The 19,473-nt window shown below is 53.0% G+C and overlaps 1 protein-coding gene across 1 annotated transcript in view; it reads right to left on the minus strand.

The window, feature by feature from the left end:
- Positions 1-341: 341 nt before the first annotated feature.
- The window catches only part of Wdr1 (WD repeat domain 1), a 32,067-nt gene continuing 12,935 nt past the window's right edge, over positions 342-19,473 (minus strand). The window contains exons 4-15 of the mRNA XM_042670270.1: positions 19,112-19,259; positions 17,938-18,118; positions 11,887-11,964; positions 11,627-11,707; positions 11,232-11,465; positions 10,100-10,187; positions 8,050-8,206; positions 6,786-6,873; positions 4,282-4,392; positions 3,403-3,576; positions 3,010-3,154; positions 342-1,423 (exon numbers count right to left, since the gene is read on the minus strand). Of these exons, the coding sequence (XP_042526204.1) occupies positions 1,317-1,423; positions 3,010-3,154; positions 3,403-3,576; positions 4,282-4,392; positions 6,786-6,873; positions 8,050-8,206; positions 10,100-10,187; positions 11,232-11,465; positions 11,627-11,707; positions 11,887-11,964; positions 17,938-18,118; positions 19,112-19,259 (1,592 nt within the window). The 3' untranslated portion in view covers positions 342-1,316. The remainder of the gene's footprint in view (positions 1,424-3,009; positions 3,155-3,402; positions 3,577-4,281; positions 4,393-6,785; positions 6,874-8,049; positions 8,207-10,099; positions 10,188-11,231; positions 11,466-11,626; positions 11,708-11,886; positions 11,965-17,937; positions 18,119-19,111; positions 19,260-19,473) is intronic.

Here is a 19,473-nt window from a genome sequence, read left to right on the forward strand (position 1 = left end):
CTCATCTGGATGCTCCCAAGATTTCCAGGTGTGCTTTTCCTTTTGGAAGACAGCTGATAGGAAGGACACGTATGGCGATTTGAATGGGATAAATGGAGACACCTCCCATCCACAGCACAGTGTAGAGAGGAAGGTAAGGCTGGAAAGGAACAGGCTGTGGGCGTAGTGATGTGGCAGCAGGGATGGGGAGGGGACCAGGCGCCCTGGGCTCCTCTACTACTGTCCCTTCTCACCACAGCCCCCTCCTGAGAGGCAGGGTGGCCACTTACCTAAGGCCACGAGGGTTCCCCAAACTGTCCCATCCCCTCACACCCCACCACACAGAACCAGTGATCCACAAACAAGAGAAAAGATATTTAATTATTTCTCAGTCTAATCTCTTAAAGCGCTCAAAGTGTTTTCACAAGTGCAAGGGGTGGGATTGTTCTCAGCCAACATTACCAGTGACTCCGACACACGCAAAGAAACTCCAAATCACCGTGCTTTATACTTACTTTTAATTTCTGCACTGAAAAAGAAAAGGAAGGTAAAAATGACGACAGATTACAGTGATTTCATCTTTGCCCTTCTCCTGGTCTTGGAGGCAGACGGGGGAGGCAGGGACACATCAAACATGGTGATGGTGGCAGCCAGAACACCAGAGTCTGGCTACAAAGGGCTCGTCATGCCTGGACACGGTGCTGTCAGCGTGCCAGCTTGGGGACAAGGACAGGCAACAGTTAAGATACACTTAAAAAAAAATATCCCACAATTTCATTTTTAAAACCAAGCACAAAAGCTGACAATGAAATAGGTCCAAGGTTACTTGTCTTCCGGTGAGATCCGGGGAGGCGCCCAGGGAGGCGCCTGGGGACGGGCATGTGGCGTGAACCCCTGCTCTAGAGTGCCTCGTGCTCCCTGCGTCGCTGCCCCTCTCTAGTGCAGATGTGGCCTGCGTAGAAAAGGGGAGCCATGGCTCCCCTTGGCCGGCCTCCCTACTGACAGCAAGAGCCTTGGAGCCGGATCTCTGTGCTTTGGAGGCAGCTGCCTCTGGAATGTTCCGCGCGTTCTCAAGGTCTGCTTGAGTTGTGGGGGTTTTAGTTACGAGCCACACTTTGTTTAAGTGCTCGCTTTATTTTTCATGTGCAAACTGTAACTGTCTAAAGCTTTCAGAAGGTCGCATACAGACACGAACACCTGCAGAGATGAGGGGAGCCACCGGCCCTCCCCCCACGGGGGCGGACAGCGGGTGGGCGCGTTACAGAAATAGTTAGAGAAGAACGTTGGCGGCAGTTAAACTCTAGTCCCTGATTCGGTCCCTTCGGGCAGAGGCGTCCTCAGTAGGTGATTGTCCACTCCTTGACAGAGGCGTCGTGAGAGGTGGTGACCAGCGTGTGCTCGTCCAGCCAGGCCAGGCTGCTCACGTGGTGCAGCCGGTGTGCATCTGGGGAGAGAAGGCGGGGAGGGGGGTTATGGAAAACACGACTCCTCTCCCTCCAGTATGTCTCAGACAGGGAAGAGAGGCCCTGGGGACAAAGTCATCAAGGGCTGCAGAAACCAACCACGAGGGGCTGGCCTGGCTGGAGTCCCCTCGCCGGAGGGCAGGGGGCTCAGTCTTGCACTTGCCAAGCTGCCAGGAGCAGGGCCCCGGCCTCTGTCCGCCATGCCAGTGGCTCTTCTCCAACACCACACGTCCCGCCCCCCACAGTGGTGAGAGCCTTTCATGTAGAAGACAACTCTCACCAGGCAGACTTGGCCAGCCAAGGATGGAAGTGCAGGCGGGCCCATGAGGGCTCCTGCGGTGAACACGACAAATGCCCTTTCTTATTATTCCCACAAGGACACAGTGTAACAACGGTTTACACAGCAAGCACTGGCTTAGGCACTGGAGGACTGGAGTACCATACACGTGTGCGCGCGCACACACACACACACACGCGCGCGCGCGAGCACGGGAGGATGTGGATGTGCTTCTAGGCAATCACTACGTGTTATGGAAGGGGCTTGAGAACCATGGGGGAAATGCCGACTGCGGGACACCAACGCCCCCTCCCGAAGGCCCCAGTTAACAGGCAGGGACCCCAGTTACACTCAACACTAAAGGTGGCCTTCTGTGTGGCAAATGGGAGAGGGGACCAGGCTGTGTGTAAGCAGCGGGCAGGACAGAACTGAGGGAGTCCCTGGGAGCACAGCCACGTGCGACTGTGGAGCCCTGGAATGAGCTACTAGCAAGGGAGCAAATGCTAAGACGCTCAACTAAATCAAATACACTATTAAAACAGCTGAGCCGTGCTGGGCGAGGTAGCTCACGCCTATAATCCTGGCTACTCAGGAGGCTGAGATCTGAGGATCTCGGTTCAAAGACAGCCTGGGTAGGAAAGTCCTTGAGACTCTTATCTCCAATATACCAGTCGAAAACCAAAATTGTTGTTGTGGCTCAAGTGGTGTGGTAGAGTACTAGCATTGAGCTGAAGAGCTGAGGGACAGTGCTCAGGCCCAGAGTTCAAGTCCCACGATTGACCAAAAAACAGCTTAACTTGTCCTGCTTTTTTTTACTTTTGATGCCACTTCTGAAGCTTGAACTCAGGGGTCTGGGCACTTTTAAGGTTCTGTGCTCAAGGCTAGTGCTCTACCACTTGAGCCACAGCTCCACTTCATGGATTTTCCTATATGGGCTGGCTTTGAACCTTGATCCTCAGATCTAAGATTACAGGTGTGAACCACTAGTGCCTGGCTTAAACCTATTTCTTAAAAAAATGTGGCTACTTGGAAAATCTGCCAGCCACATGTGGCACCGGTTATCCTATGGAACAGCACCATGGCCGGGGGAGAGAAGCTGGTGAGGACAGGGCAGGGGAGGGTGCCAGGAACCCTTCTCCTCACGTACTCCCAGGAGGGTGTCCCAGGACCAAGCGCATGGGCCTGGAGAGGACAAGAGCTAGGCCTCCGCGGCGTCACAGACGGCGGCCTCTGGAGCGGCCTTGGAACCTGCGTCAGGGACAGTCTGCCCAGGTGAGGGGTGGGAGTCACCTTGGATCTTGACTCTGGTCTCTGGGTCGCTCAGGGTCCAGACATACACCATCATGTCCATGCCACCGGAGGCAAAGTGTTCATTGTCTGGTGACCAGGCCAGGCACACGATTTTTGCATGATGTCCATAGAAGACATTGTTCTCCTAGTGGTAGGTGAATGAACGGAAGGAAGGTCAGGGTTGAGGCCAGAGCTAGCACGCGTCAGCTCTGCTTCCCTCACGTTGGGGAGGGGGAGGGTCCTGCTCCTCAGCACTACTGCAAGCAAGGCAACCCTGAAGTGCTCCCTGCCTCCTGCTAAGAACCCCAGGGTGCCTGCCACGCAGGGAGGCAGGGACACAGGAGCCTGCACCAGCCGCCCGGTGCCGCCCAGCACGACGCAGAGCCCACTCACCGAGTAGCCATCAGCCACGCTGAACACCGTGACCACCTTGCTGGAGTCACACACAGCGAGGAAGGCGCCGTCGTGGGAGTAGGCCACGTCCGTCACGGGGCCCTTGGCCTCCAGGAGTTTGCCCTCATCCTTCAGCGTGGTGCCCAGAATGGAGTACACACGCACATTGCCGTCCTGCGGGCAGGTGGGGCGGGGGGGGGGGGGGGGGGGGGGAGGTGTCATTCCACAACGCACACACAATACCCTTTCCCGGAGGGAAAGGTCTGATGCCCAAGGTACCACCCAGCCTCAGTTTCCTTCGCATTATGGCCTCAGGGGTCCCCCTCTCATTCTAGCAGGAAAAAGACTGAGGTCAAAGGAATGGGGTGCAGTGATGTGGCTTTTAAGGGGAGATACCAGGCTCAATCCCAAATCTGGACCTTGCCTCCTGGCTAAAGTATCCTATGACCCGGGCCTGATGTCCCTCCCAGGAGACTGACCTGGGGTGGCCCACCTGCGCCACATCACTGCCCAGCTTGTGCTAGACTCCCGGAAGACACTGGCTGAGTCAGTGGATAGAATCCGGAAGACTCTGGCTGAGTTGGTGGATAGAACTGGAAGACACTGGCTGAGTCGGTGGATAGAACAGCTGAGCACAGGGCCAAGGCCTCATCTTCTGGCCTGCCAGGTGCCCTAAGCTGGGGGACGGTGGCGCCACACCCTTCTGGTGTGACACAGCTGCCCAGGTGGCAGAGAAGACTGCTGGGCTCAGAGCATGCTCCTTGCACTGGGACACCATCTCCTCCCGGCCTTCTCAGGAACTCAACACAGCTCACTTGGTCCCCACATAGCAGCACACACATGAAGGTCAGAGAGGACACAAAGAGGAAAAGGCCTTACCGAGCCCCCAACGGCCACTGTGTCCCCGCCGGGGTGGACTGCCACAACCTCAGGCTCATAGCCAGGGTTGTCGATGCTAAAGCACTTCTTCTGGTCCTTCAACAAGACGATCTGAGGGACAGATATACCGCTCAGCACCACAAAGCCATGGGACACTGCTCTTAGCAGGAAGGGTACATACTGATTAGGGACCCTGGACTCCAAGCCACACCCCAGGTGCAGCCCCAACCAGCCTCATCAGTTGAGTGGGGCACTGCCAAGCTCTGGTCAGCTAGCATCAGGAGTTGGAGACTGACACCTGGACTACATTGTCAGAAGCTTCAGAGACCTCTTGTGAAAGACCACTAGAGCCTGAACTTGAAACCATGGGCACAGGAAATAAACAGTGCCAGGTAGTGTTCTCTGGGGAGCAACAAATGCACAAGGACCGGCAAGAGTGGGAGCTGCAGAGTCCCAGTCAGCCAACACCCTTCAGCCCATTCTCTGTGCCCATGCCACAGAGGACACCGGTCGTTCTGTGCCAACAGCTCTAGTCTTGTCAGCAGTAGAGTTCAATGGGCTCCCACCTGAGCACTGTCAGCTGGGGGAGAAAGAGGCTAAGGCACTGCAGCAAGGGGCCTGAGCTTCCTGGACCGCAGCTGAGAACCGCAGTGGTCCCAGGGTGCTTCGTGGTGCTGGCCTGCTGACAGCAGTGCAGGGTGCGCAAGCCACACTGGTCTCTGCTGCTCTTAAAATGCTGCACAGGCACCGCCTCGGCACAGTCATCTCCTGGCCCTAGCTAACCATACATCTGCAGAACGTTCTGACAACATAGTGACACTCTGGCCTAATTGGAGGACCAGGGGGAAGCGCACAAATGGTCCTGTTTCCCAGCAGGAACTAGGCTCTGGGAAGACAAAATTCAGTGGGTAAATCTAGTACTAGTAAATGGGAAGCAAGATCACCAGCTTGTACCCAGAGCAAGTGCCATGCCTCTCGGGTGGGGAGGTGGGAGGACAGGAAGGAAAGGGGAGGCATAAAGACTTTTTACCACATGCCTGGGCACCGCAGCTTCCTACGGGCTGGGCTGGGCCTAGACTCGCTGCCCTTGACTGCCCAAGTGGACATACCCCACTCCGGTACATACATCATGGTGGCTACAGTACTTACTGGCTCACTCCTAGACAGTGTGGCCTGAGGCCTGTGACAGTGCTGGCTCTGTCCCATCTTACCCATGACAGAGCCAGCAGCTGCCCTCAGGGGCTGGCTCCCTTGGGGTTTCTGCTCCTGATAGGGAAATGCCAGGTGCCAGCCCCCACTACAATCCACCCCATGTATATCCAACTTGACAGCAGTATCTGTCTTACAAGGAAGGGGATGTGAACATCTCCCCCCCAAAACAGCCTGAGATGCCATCTGACATGCAGTGTTCCTGTTCTAACCTCTTGGGCCCCTTTAGAATTCCTGACCTTGCTAGAAAGCTGTCATTTGGACAGAGAGCCGGCAAGTTGTGGCAGATCAGGACCTTGTCCCCTGGTCTGCTAATACCCTGCTGGACACTTGCCAACATGTCCCAAGTGGCAGGGCCAGCCTGTGACCACCAGAACACAAAAAAGCCCAAGAGCCTGGGAAAGGAGCTGTCTGAAGCCCAATCACAGGGAAGACTCCCTCCCTTTCCCCCCTCCCCGGCCAGTTCTCATCTGCTCCCCACAAGGACTACAAAGTTGTTCTAATATGAGGCTGGAAGATCCTGCATTCCTTTTGCACCCCCGTGGCCATCCAGGCTGTGCACAATAATTACTTGGCAGGGAGTCGTTGTTATCTAGGGCACACAGCATCCATTCTCCCTGAAGCAATTAGGTTCAGAGTGAGGGGGAGGGAGGGACAGGCCGGTCCTGAATGGTGGCTTTCTTCAGCAAGGTTTGTTACTCCTGCCGGCAGGGCCTCGGCTGCCACCTGCCTTCCTGTCTATATGCTGGGATGCCCAGGCCCACTGACAGGTGACATGTGCAGTAGAGCAGAATGTATATCAAGTGGGTCAACGGTGGGTTCAATCAAGGGCATCTGATCCCACACATTCCGTTAGAAACCGAGTGTAGGTGACATCAGCATGGCAATGAAAACCCAACCCGCAGAGTCAGCACTCCACCTGCTTCCTTGCCCTCATTGGCATGAGCAATGTCACCAATGCTATGGACAGTAGTGGCAGATCTGGCCCAGTTCCTTCCTCAGGCTTCATGGGCCAGCCCTGCAGTGTGGTGCTTGGAGGCACATTCTAGCTTGCCCTTTTATCACTGAGACTCGGGGCTTCAATCTGTGTCTCCATTTACTTCCTGAAAACAGGGGCCTAACTGGCTACACCGATAGTTGGGGTTAGGGGTGGGGTTCCATACAAGAGTGAGTACATGCAGTGCTCTGGTCAGTCACAAAATGCCCCATAAAAATGCTGGTAACAGGGGACACAAGTGGAATGTAGAGGCCAATCCCTTACTCTTCTTCTAGACAAAATTCAGCCAGACGCGTACCTGTCCGATGCACACAACCACGGTATAGCCCCTAGGGCCAACAGCTACGCACTTTGGTTGAACATCCAGTTTCACAACTCCTTGTCCACTGTGAGAGGAAAAAAAACCCACGTTACTTCCAAAGGTGGCTCAGTGTGGGTGCTGATACACACTTACAGTGCATACTTACTGTAAAACCACAGCAATTTGGCTATGTGGAAGAAAGAAAAGTTGACCGTGACCTATACTGAAGGAGTGATTAATTTTAAATGTGGGAGGGCAGTCACATCACGGCCCCTGGGCTCTGGGGCAATGGTGGGTGGGGAAAAACAAGAAGTGAGGAGGAGTGAACAGAATAGTCTTTCTTTCAGCCTTAACTACCTGCCCTCCAGTCCCTCCACCCACGTCTTTTTGGCCAAAGACTGAGTTTCCTGAGTACAGACTAAACAGAGCTCTGTTCTCTCCGGATGACTAGTATTTTTTATTTCTCCCAAGAGGAATCTTTAAGAACCCATTACCCCAAGAAAAAACAATCTACTGGCCTGAATGGGCAAGAATCATCATGGCTAATGTATTGACTCACTCAAGAATAATTCATGTACACACACTTTTGTAAATAAGAAAGGTTCCACATAACTGGGCCAAGGGTGTAACAGATGTGCCCTGCCTTTCACCAGGCCATGGTAGGTTCTGTAACCTCCAACCTCTCAGAGCATGCAGTCATGGCATGCAAGATGCACACAGTGAGCAACTGCACAACTGCTACAAGCTGGAAGCCAGGCTGTGTGGAGCCTCAGGTGGATGGGAGAGTTGTGATGGGATCTGGACAGCAGTGCCGGCACAGTGCTGGGTGGCTGGTCCTGGGTCTGAGGACAGTGGGGCATGGAGGCCTTGTCAAGGATGCAAGTCTGCTTCCCATTTGAGACCTGGGAGCCCTCCCTGGTTTCCCCTTGCCTGAGTTCCGAGCATCCTCACTTGTCCCCAGCTACAAAAACCAAGTTACAATTGCTGTAAGCTGAAGGCACCAGGGCAAAACCAAACAGCAGCCGCTCTGCATTAGAGTGCCTCTGCTCCGGACTAATCCCCAGCACCTGCCATCTGTACTCACGGCAGAGCCTACACACTGCCATCATCTACAAGTGCGGTCACCTAGACACTATAACCAGGGCCTGACAACAGAATGAGGCTAACAACTAAGAAGAGATAGGACACTGGGCAGTGACTGTCCTTGGCCTGGGGTCCCCTCAGAACCTGATGGCTGCTGTTTCCCATGGGCAGCTCTTACCTGTAGTCCCGCAGTGTAAGGTTGGTGTATCGCACAGTGTCATCCATGCTGCAGCTGACCAGCTGCCCAGACTCGTCTACCGCCATCCTAGACACCTGATTTGTGTGGCCTTTCCCAGAGAAGGAGTCGTTCTCTCCCGTCTCAGAATCCCAGTAATGTGGGGTGTGGTTAAGGAGAAGCTTGGCTTCGGGAGGGGGAGGCACCTGCCGCACCTTGTCCAGACAACCCAGAAACACACCAGAGGACAGCAGGATCCTCCAGTGTGCCCAAGCTTACAATTTCAGGACGCCAAGGCAGTTCAGAAGCCAGCAAGATGACCAGGCTGTGAGTGAGAGGGCCCAGACAGCCCAGTCCCTCTCCTTGGAACAATGCCACGTAAAAGTTTATCGAACTCACTACTGTGTGACTGCGGATACAGGCTGAAACCCCTTCTAAAATGCTGTGAAACCTAAAACATTTTGAGATACCACAGGTGGATGGAATATTCCACTTGAGTCCAGGTGGTCACTGTAAAATCAGGCACACAAAACACTGTAAAGCTACCTTCAGGGTAGGGGCACCATGAATTTCATATTTAGACTTGGGTTCTGTGCAATTTGAGTCTGTATATGCAAAAGCTCCCAAATCTGAGAATATCCTGAATCTTCAACACTTCTGGTCTCAAACATTTTGGGTAACGAACATTTCATGCTGCCCAACTTGCAGCCTGATCACTTTTAGAGCAGTCTAGGAGAAATCCTCAGGGATTGGTGGTCACTGGTGGCTGCTGTCCACTGAGACTCTAAGTCAGAAGATTCACTTTGCCTTTCCTGGAACAGTCAACCCTATGTTAGCCTCCAGGAAGCTGGCTGTGCTCACTGCTCAGCTGGTAGATGCCCCAGTGCCATGGGGTATCAGCCCAGGGGCGACCCACCATTCCTGAAGATTCTGAGCCCAGGTATAAGGTGTAGCTTATGATGAGACTGCTTTTATATAAACAAGTAAGAATCGTTCTTTCTTCATTGTGTCCTTGGGAAGCTATGCGTGAATTCTTAGAGTAACTAGGGTAAAGAATCTGTGCCTGGATGCTGATGGACACACGTCAAGTAGGTACAACGGTGCTGGGGTGGAGACCAACCAGGTAGGACTACAGGAGCGATGCTTGTCCTGGGCCTCTCTGCCACTACATATGACTTCTACAGCTGGGCAGTGACGTAGCCTCCTTGCTCCTTAGGAGAAGGGGAACCTTCCTGGGTCTTGTGAAACCCCAGAGCCCCAAAGAAAGCGAGCAGGTTTGAGATTTCAGGAAGAATGCGGTCGGGACAGTTCCCTCTAGCAGCATGTAAACAGGAGGATATTGACCCACAGGGCAGTCCAACACAGTGGGACATTCATAGCGGGTGGCAGAACACACAACTCAATGGCACAGTACCTGCTGGATCAACGACAGGACAAGGGCTAGGGCCTGGGCCCCTGCAGATGGCAGCACCAGGTCCCACACGGTCCTGTATGTGGGTATCTGTGCTCCCCAGCACTGAGGCACAAGAATGGCATGTAGGAAATCTCCTGTTAGAGAAGCCCCAGATGGAGCCCCGACTCCAGGGAACACAAATCACCGAGGGAACCTCCAAGAACCTCTGCTACCAATGAGCTACTAAGCCCTCTCTGGGCTTGTTCCTCCACTTTTAAAACAACAGAGCTGTACTGAAGGGTTTCGAAGCCCCCAGAGTCCTAGGCCTCTACGATCCCATTGCTTGACACAGACAGGGTCAGAGCATGAGGGTGGTACCAGCGGTCTCTAATAGGGAGGAACATAGCTAAAGTTCTGATAAGTCAAATAACACACTAGACTGCACTGAGGGGTCTGATCTTGCTCAGGATGCTCTTCCCCCGCCTTAGGCCTGGAGCAGACAAGGTTCCAAGAGCAAACATTCACGCTAGAGGCCAGTGCTACCTGGGAAATGCAGCTGGGGCCAGTGCCACCTGGCTGGCCTCAGCTCCAGCATCGTGGGAACAGGAACATGCCCTGTTCTGTGAGTGGCTTGAGCCAGCTCCCCGAGTCAAAGGATATTAATGTGTCCATCATGACTCCCAGAGTAGATGTAGGACTTGCCACCGTTTTTGTGCACAGTCAGACACTGTATCGACTTACTGTGACCCTGTGAAGGAGACAAGGTAACAGGGTGAGCTGAGGACGTGTGTCCTGCTCTGTGGCTTGTTAGCCCCATTTAAGTGAGAGGAAGGAGATAGACACTCAGCACATGGCCGAGGTGCGCTGGGACCAGTCCCATTGCCCACGTACACAAGCCATGATCTGCCACCAGCCAGCTCTGAAATGAGAACTTCTGTTAGCGTCCCCTCCCCTTCCTGTCCCAACCCCAGCTGGGTCACGGTCTAAACCAGAGTCCAGGACTTGAGCGCCTGATGTGCACTCACAAGGCTGGTACCTGACCTACCCTACCCAAGCCCCCTACAGGAAGTGCTGACCCTGCTGTCACACAAGTGTCACATACCCGGGCTCTGCCTTGTAGGGACTGAGGTGGCTGAGATGGGATTAACCTGAGGTGGTCCTGGGACTCAACCACTTTCCCAATTGCTGGTGATGCAGGGACTATGTGCACACACAGGATTTGACCACAACAAGCATCTGCCTCCAGAGGGGGCCTTTGCCTCCTTCACTGCTAACGGCACTAAATGAATTGCTGAGGAACGGTGTCCCCTGGTCCCTGCCTGTCTGTGCTTCATTAGCAACGCTCAACAATCAGTTGGTATACTTCATGCTCAGAGCTTTCTACTAGGAACTTTCCAGGCAAAAAGCGGGAAACGGAGGTGTGGCTCAAAATGGTGGAGCAATAGCCTTGAGCAAAAAAGTTAAGGGACAGTGCCCAGAACAACATGCCATCCCCCGCCCCCGCAATCAATCTACTCCCCTATTCCCACTCACTGGTCCCCAGATCTCATTCTGAGGAAGTTGTCCTCAGCCTGAAGCTTAATGTGTCCCTGGCCTTACCTCCCAAAATGAAGTTGCCATCTGGCCTCTAACCTCTGCTGAGATGCTGAGCTTGTATCCTTGGAAAGCAAATGACACCTGTTCTTATCCTGCCCTTCTGCTGAATTTGCTCTAGCTCCCACCTGGCCTTCCTTCAGTGCCCATCCTCCTGGTTACCATCTTGGGACAGAGCCACATCCAGCCTGAGCCTTACCTTGATGACCCGCAGGGGCTTGCTGGGGTTGTTCTTGTCCAGGTAGTTGATGTACCCAGACAGGGAGATGCTGAGGAGGTGGTCCTTCTGCCACAGGCAGCCCAGCTGCTGGTCCAGGACGTTGGAGCCCATGGGAAACGTGCTCACGACAGAGTTCACATTAACGTCCCAAATCTTGGAAGTTTTGTCTCCAGAGGCAGAAAGCAAATGGGTGCTATCAGGACTCCAACTAATCTACTCAAAATGAAAGAAGGGTTTCCTGTCAGCACTGGGAAGAGACCCAGGAAGTAGCTCTGCAGTCCCAGGGAGGCGATGAGGTGCCCGCCCCCCGCAACCCTAGGGGGACCCTGAAACTGTATCTTTGAACTTCAAAATGAACACAAATCCATACTCACGGCATATATTCCTCCATCATGGGCCTTGCTGTCTCCAAGCGCACATATTTTCTCTCCCGTCTTCCCATCATAGATGTAAATCTTCCAAGAAATAAAAATGCATGTGGATCTCAGATCTGTGTGTGTGAGCACCTGCTGTAGTTATTAGCTCACCAATTCTCTGCAGACACTGCTTCTGTCTTTAAGGAGCGAGCCATGAGTGCTAAGCTTTGGTGACACTCCCTGGGAAGTGGGAGGAGGTCCTCCACTCTAGTCCTTACCTGGCCGTCGGCACTGGCCGTGGCAAATCTGTTCCCATCTGGAGAGAAGCGCACACAGTTGACAAAGCGGCTGTGGTCCTATGGGAGAGAGGGCTGTTACCCAACTGAAGGAGGTCAGGAAAGTTCTCTATGAAATACAGGGCGGAACCCCAACATTAGCTGCCATTACAGTGGAGATTCTTACACAGGAAAACCTCAGTGCTAACTCAAAAGTCCAAAGTAGTCCCTGGCGGTGATCAGCTCCACCTCTTTGACCCTGCCTGCTGTTGGCTCGGCTTGAAGGTCACCCTTAGGCTGACCCTCCCTTCCTCATCACAACCCCGAGACCTCCTCCCTTCCCTCTGGGTCCCCAGACATCTCAACTCAAACTCCTAGGCCCTGGCACAGCCAGGACAACGAACCCCTCCTTCAGTCCAGTTGTGGGGGGTTACTGAAAACTAACGGCTTTTAAGAGAAATTAAGGAGTGGTTCAACTTCCACCTGGGAATTGTCTGGAGTGATTATGGGGTACCGTGCATGTGTGCACATGAGTGTGCGGCTTACAGGGACCTTCAGAGCCCAGCTAAGTGCTGGAAGGTCCCAACCTTGCTCCTTAGCTCAGCTGTGTTTAGCTTTTTATTTTTAGTTCCTTTCATTCTTGTACTCTATTTCTATGATGGGCCTTTAGCTGCTTAAATGTAGCTTCTTAGTAGGCATGGCCCACTAAACTCCACTACAGTCCACATCTTCCCACATCAGGGTCTCTCAGGCCCTCCTAACTGCTTCTGCCACAATCATGACCTGTCAATGGTTAGGGCCACTGGGCCTCTAGACAAACTCGTCAAAGACGACCAGGTCCAGAAAGGCTAGGTAATTCAAGCTCAGTCAGTGTAAGAATACAGGATCCAGTTTCTTGTCCAGAGCCATCCTGAGTGCACTGGTTCTTGAGTCCTGGCAGATGCCAGGCAAGCCCAGGCATGCTCTGGCCGGGAGCCATGTCAGGGGTCAGATCCTTAACTACCCAGCTTAACTTCCACCAATCTGCCATCCATTGCACCAGTGCATGCTGAGGGCTGTCCCAGGCTCACAGATGGAGAAAGAAGAGCCCGAGAGACATACTCCTACACACCAAGCCCTCTACAACTACTGGTAGTAGTAGCACTACCCTAAACAATCAAGTGGACCAGAACATCAGCTTGCTTCTGGCCTGATCCTTCTTCAGTGAGCACAGACCCCTACCTCTCCTCCTGGGCTTCATACTGGAATGTCACCTCTGTGCTGTTTCCTCCATGAAGGAGACAGAGGAGCTAGCTGCATGCCAACAGCATGCCCCTGGACCTCTGCCTGGAGGGGAGAACAGGGCATGGGACTGGGAGACCAGAAGTGCTCATTCCAGGGGAGCAGGGCCTGGGAAAAGAAGGTGCCCAAGGGGGGTGCTGACTGCTTTGCTTTGTGTTAGGAATAGGTCATGAGTTAGAGAAAAATATTTAGCCACTGTTTACGTCTATCCTGTAACAAACTCTAATTTCACGAGTCCCGCTGGGGTCAGACACAAGGCAGTCCTGTTCCAACTCCAGGGCAGAAGTAGCACTCTCCTGGGAAGCAGCACTGGGTGCCCAGGCCCTATGACCCCACGTGGGTGTCTCCAGCTCATGGGGAAGGCGTCATGTCCTGGGAGATCTAGGGTCATCACTTCTGGGTCAGGTGAAGCCGGTGCCCATGGAATACCAGGGCCCACATGAATCCGGGGCCTCTGCTATAGGGCTCACTCAGCCACCACTTCCTGCCCATCAGCCAGACACCAAGCATCTGCACGGACAGGAGACAGGTCTGCTCCTGAAATAGCCCCTTCCAGGCAGGGAGCAGCCAACAGCTCATTAGCTGAAGAAAGCGAGGGCTGAAAATAGCACTTCCCACAGGGAGGGCAGACAGTGTGGGGGGCTTGTGGGGAGACATCACAGGCAGTCAAGAGGGCTCGGCAGCTGCCTTCTACCCCGTCTTCTGAAGGCAGCACGGAACCTACCCATGGGTCCAACTTCCAGCCATCGCCACTGTGCCTGGTCCACACCTTCTGGGCCCCTGTGGCCACTGAGCCTTGGCGTGGGCTGTAATACGTCCTCTACATGCCCTCACCTGTCCTCCTCAGGCCCCCACCAAGGTCAGGGGGCACCCAGGTAATAACCCCCAGTCCAAGACACTGAGCGAGGCCTCAGGCCCTGGGCTCTACATGGCCCCTCCAGCCCTTCTCAGCCCACCAGTCCTAGCTGCTGCTGTATATGGGACTACCTGTGCCCTCAGCCTCTCCCATATGAGCCCAAACATGCTATGGTCCTGTAGCTGGTTGGTACCATCAGCTCCTTTCCTTCTGGCACCCCACTCCTCCAGGGGAGGGCTTCTTCCTCAGGCTTAGCAGTACTCCCTAGGAAGACTTCCCCTAGCCAGAGGGGCAGTACCCTAACCTTCACCCATCTCAGTTCGGCTAGGAAGTCCACAGGAGCTCCACCCCACCTCTCGGTTACTCTCCGGACACCCTGGCCGTGCCAGACCCATTTGTACCTTCCTCTGGTGGGTGAGGATCAGGCGAATGGATAACAGGTTCACTCCAATCTACCTTAGGCCTCCCCGGGGCTGGAATAGTCTGCTTGCTGTCAGTCCCAGGGTTCTAGGACTCCAAGACGGGAGAGACTAGTCTTGCTGACCTCCCAGGGAGACCATGGAGAGCAAGAAACGGCCCTTTGCGAAGGACAAGGGAGGGCACTCGGGAGGGCACTCGGTTGGTCGAGGACTCGGGGGAATAACACTCAAAAGGACTTGAAATGTCTGCTTTCTGCCCTGCCGTGAGGAAAGAAACTAGAAAAAGAAACAAACAACCCCTATCACCACTAGAAGCCTAGGAAGACAACACCTGCTGTTATCCAAGACTGCCACTCCCAGACTCTCAATCTCCATCTACAAGGCAGTGGCCTCAAAGCCCAGTTCAGAGTTTATCATGAGAGGAATGAAGATGGGTTCCTGTAGGGCATACATATATACATTCTCCTCAGATTCCCAAACATGGTCAGGCTGGGCAGGTGTCACAGCTCCAGATGACATGGTGATGACAGCTGAAGCCATCACTCTGATGCAAATGAAGGTTCTACTTTCTCGTTTCAGATCACCCAGTATATCTACTAAAATGTGCATGGGTGGGCAGGTGCTTGGGCCTACTCAAGGGAAAAGGTGACCCTTGCCCATCCCCATTACACAGGCAAAGCCAGGATATGGATGCCTGGACCTGGTGGGCCAGGGAAGTCTTGGGAAGTATCTGCCTCTCTAGAATTTCTTATGTGTAGGTGAGCATTTGGCTGCCTGGAACGACCAGAACTTCCAGAACTGTGTCCATGCGCTGGTTCTCAGGCACCGACGCTAAACAGGACAGTTTGCATCAGTGATGGCTGGAGTGGTCATCACCATGAGATCTGGAGCTGGGAGTACTTGCCCAGCCTGACTGTGTGTGGGTGCCTGAGGAAGGCATAGATACGTATGTTCCATGTGGACCCATCTTCTGTTCTCCTTACGATAGACTCTGAACTGGGCTTCAAAGCCACTGCTTCCCACATAGAGGAGATTGAGAGGCTGGAAATGGCAGTCTTGGCTAACAAAGAACCAGAACTTCAGTTCAGAGGAGTGGAGTCGGCCTGCTCTGCTCAACAAGCTCATGAGCAAGAACAAAAACATAAGTAATGTGACGCAAGCTTGGGCAAGTGAGGTTCCTTTGGTTTTTCTCCGAGTTGATGCTTTCCTTGTCACTTGGTCAGTCATGGTTGCTTTAGTACGTAATTTCTAACAACTTAGTTCTTTGCAAGGCAGTAGCTTGCAATAAATCCCTGTGTCCTCCCCAACCCCACCTTTCCAGCCCAGAAGCTCCATGATGTCACCAACTAAGCCCACACCCTAGGCCCTAGTGAGTTCTGGCCCCTGGCATAGACAGACAAAGGGGCAGGGAAAAGAGGCATGGGAATGAATGGGCAATCACCAGATAGAAATGCTTGTGGGCTCCTGACCTGAAGGGAAGTTCCAACTGACAAAAGCTGCCTGACCTGCAGAGACAGGTAGGTGGAATCAAGTCTGGATCCCTAGTCACCATGGGGTTGGGAACAAAATATGACTGCTTGGATTTCCAAGTAAACAGAAATTTCTTCTAACTAAAATTGTCATTTTTAGATGCTAGACCAGTGTTTTAAGAAACTTCAGATGGAATCCTAAACCATCTCTGGTTAACGTATGGATATGCATCAGAGAGTGGGAAGAGAGCCATTATCTTCTTATTTCCCAGGGGTGGGAGTCCTAGAGTATGCCCACCCTGAAGATCTCAGAGTCGGCCAGCTCAGTGGAGATCCAGGGGCCATCCAGTGTCTCTGATCCTTGGTTCCAACTCCTCCTCTCTCTCCTAGGTCTCCAGACAAGACCTGTGGGGTGAGGTCCCTGGGAGACTTTAAGCACAAGTGGTGGAGCGGTACTCACCTAGGGACAAGACCAGCTGGGCACACATTTCTACCTAACAGTTCTGGGATAAGGACTCTGTCCTGGAATTAGCAAGGAAAAGGGTAGAGAATGCTCTGGACAAGCCTTGAGTGAACACATAGGATAAAGGTGATGGAGGGTTGGGCTCAGGCTGCCCAGCTGGAGTCAAACCTTAAGCAGTCCTATGCTGCATTTGATCCACATCTGCAAAGGGAAGGAGTCTCCACCTACAAATAGCCCAGACTAGGGCTGAATCAATCCAGAAGAACCTGTGGGAGTCTCGAGAGAGGGTTATCACTGGGAACAGCCAGGACAGCCTTGGGTTGCCATGGAAACCTCTTGCCCTCTTCCTTCGTCCCCTGGGTTCACACCCAGATGATTTTGCTGTCTGAGCACCACTCACCCCGTAGTCCCCATGTCTCCACACCACTTCGGAAACATTGACCTTGAATCACAGCCTTCAACAAAGCTCCCAAAATAGCCAACTCTACCACCTACCAATTAGGCAGAAGCCACAGGAGAAAGGATCTGACAACCAAACACAGGGCACACCCTGCTAAAGCCCTACTGAGCTTCTCTCCCAAGGCCTACCAGCTACCCTAATCCTGTTTAGGCTAAGTTCCAGGGACGAAATGAGCCCGCTTCATCATGAACAGGGAATTCCTGGACAGCCAAGAGCCCTGGTCCTGTGCTTGCCCTTTCAGGGACACTGTTCTGGGCTCTGATGACTCACTCTGCTGTCATGATAATCCAAAGTCCTCCACAGCAAGCCACTTTAAAGACATTATCTCATCTAATGCTGGAGAAGGGGAAGGAGTAAGCCCCAAACTCAACCACCTCCAAGGAACCCAACAGCCATAAGACACCTTCTTTATGGTAAAGCATCATAATCCCACCTATTTTTCTTTTCCATCAGCACTCATACTGTTTTCTCCATTGGGTGTATGTAATATGAATAGCCAAAAGGTAAAGCCAGGACAAGCACAGAACTCCAGGGCCATGCTGAGCCCTCTACCCCCTTTGCCCTCACTCCTACAGACCAGCCCACACCCAGACTGGAAGGCTGCAAGACAGCTGGATGAGCAGAATGCTGCTCTGGACCTCAGGGCAGCTTTGCACAGCCACAGTTGAGATTCTTGGATTATCAATGTCCACTACATACCACCACTCTACACTGAATGGGAAGTGTAAGGCTAAAAAAGCCAGTGCTTGGCCAAGTTAAGGCGCATGCAAAATGAGAACACCGAAATATGCTGTTTATACCAAAGCCTCAATACACTAACAGGACACTTGGGCATGACTTCTTCAAACTGAGTGTTTCTGCTTCCTCCAGTCACAAGCCACTCTGTAGGCAGTCTGCTTTTCCTCTCCAGGGGAGGCAGCTGACACTGATCCTGATATCATGCAAGCCTGCTTCTCCCATTTGGTGATTCAGATCTGAGGATAACCCAGCAAGGAAGCGGCTGGCTGCCAGTATCCCGGGCTCTCCTTTCTGACAGATCTTCCACCCAAGTACACTCTGGTTGCAAGCATCAGTTGAAAACCACAAGAGGAGTCGAGTACACTTACGCCAATTGTAAACTTGAATTTGAAGGGGGGCCCCTCAAAGAACGCAGCACAGTTATCATCGCTGCCCGTGGCCAGCCGGTATGGTCTGCTCTGCTTGATGTCCACACTGTTGATGACTTTGTTGTGTCCTGTGATCTCGCCTACCGAAGAGCCACTGTCCCACAGGAAGACAGCTCCAAACCTTTATCCAGAGAGAAATTAAGGAGAAAGGTCATCAGTCCTAGATTAAGAAGGTGATGGCCAAGCTGCCAGGAGTGCTAAGACTAGGCCTGGTGTCAGTATAGCCCTGAATCAGGATAAACAAACAGGTCTGAAAGTGTGTGATGCTGGAGTTCTAAGGTTTGTGTCAAAGGAATCCATGAACATGTAGGAGTAACTCAAGTGCCTTTGGGAAGGAACTAGAAGTCCACGTCTATGAGGCCACTGCCAGAGGGCCTCCCATGTGAAGATGCCCCAGGAAGTTGCTACTAGGGGAGTTTCTTTATGCCTTCATCACTTCCCTACTGTTCTGCAGGGAGGGACTAGGAGCCAGTTGCTGTCACTACTGGCAAGGAGCTACCTTGCTCTCAGCTGACACTCAATGAAACCCTGCTGTTCCAGTTACTGGAACAAAAGGAATTAAAATCAACAGTGAGGATTTGATAAGCCACACAAGAGTCAATACCCAACAGAACACAAGCTAGTAAGAGTCTCTGAGTAACAGATACACTGTCAAGTTCAAGTGCTTAGGGGCAGCTGTGGCAGGAACTCTGTTCTCACAGTGGTGACCCTGACGGTCATCGGCCCCAGAGGACAGCTATCATCCATGCTGACTGCTCAGTATTCCTTTGCCTCTTTGCTGAGCTCAGGGGACCTTGAAAGATGGGTCCAGCTAGGATGAACAAGTGTCTGGCTCCTGGGGCATGCTTACAGGGTACTCCTAAAAAGAGGTACATTCGCTTCTCCTGTCCCATTCCTCATGCCTGGGACATGGGCATGACATCGGGAAATCCAGGGGAGAGACTCAGGATGTCGTAAGGAAACGTAAGTGCCTCACTGTGAAGTGGCACTTTATGTGTGGCCCAGCCAGCTGTGAATGGACCCGTGGCTCCAGCTAGTCACACATCTGGCACAGGTAATAGGTGTGATGCCCCCCAGTCCAGAGCCAGGACAAGAAGGGACTGAGGTGACTCACTTTTCCCTTCCTTCCCCAACCACGGCAATCCTTTTACTGTCCTCAGTCCAGGCAATGTCCTTGATCTTCCCGGCAAAAGGCTGATACTCGTATTTTAAAAGGTGCTCCTTCTGAGTGGTATCCCAGATCCTCAGCTTCCCAGAGATATCTACGGGATACAACACAACAATGTAAGAAACGCTGCATTTCTTAGTTGGGCCAGGGCAGTGTGGTCACTAACCACTTAGCAGTGGCTTGGTTTCCCTGGCCTCCTGGAGGGTAGGTCCAGGTATACGATTCTCAGCCAGTTTTAAATCAAGCTGCTTCCCCCAGAACTGCTATGGGGCCCTGCATTTCTCTTGCACACCAGCAAACCCTGGACA

Source organism: Dipodomys spectabilis, unplaced genomic scaffold (genome assembly GCF_019054845.1).
Source record: "Dipodomys spectabilis isolate Male_0828 unplaced genomic scaffold, ASM1905484v1 ptg000532l, whole genome shotgun sequence".
NCBI lineage: Eukaryota > Metazoa > Chordata > Mammalia > Rodentia > Heteromyidae > Dipodomys > Dipodomys spectabilis.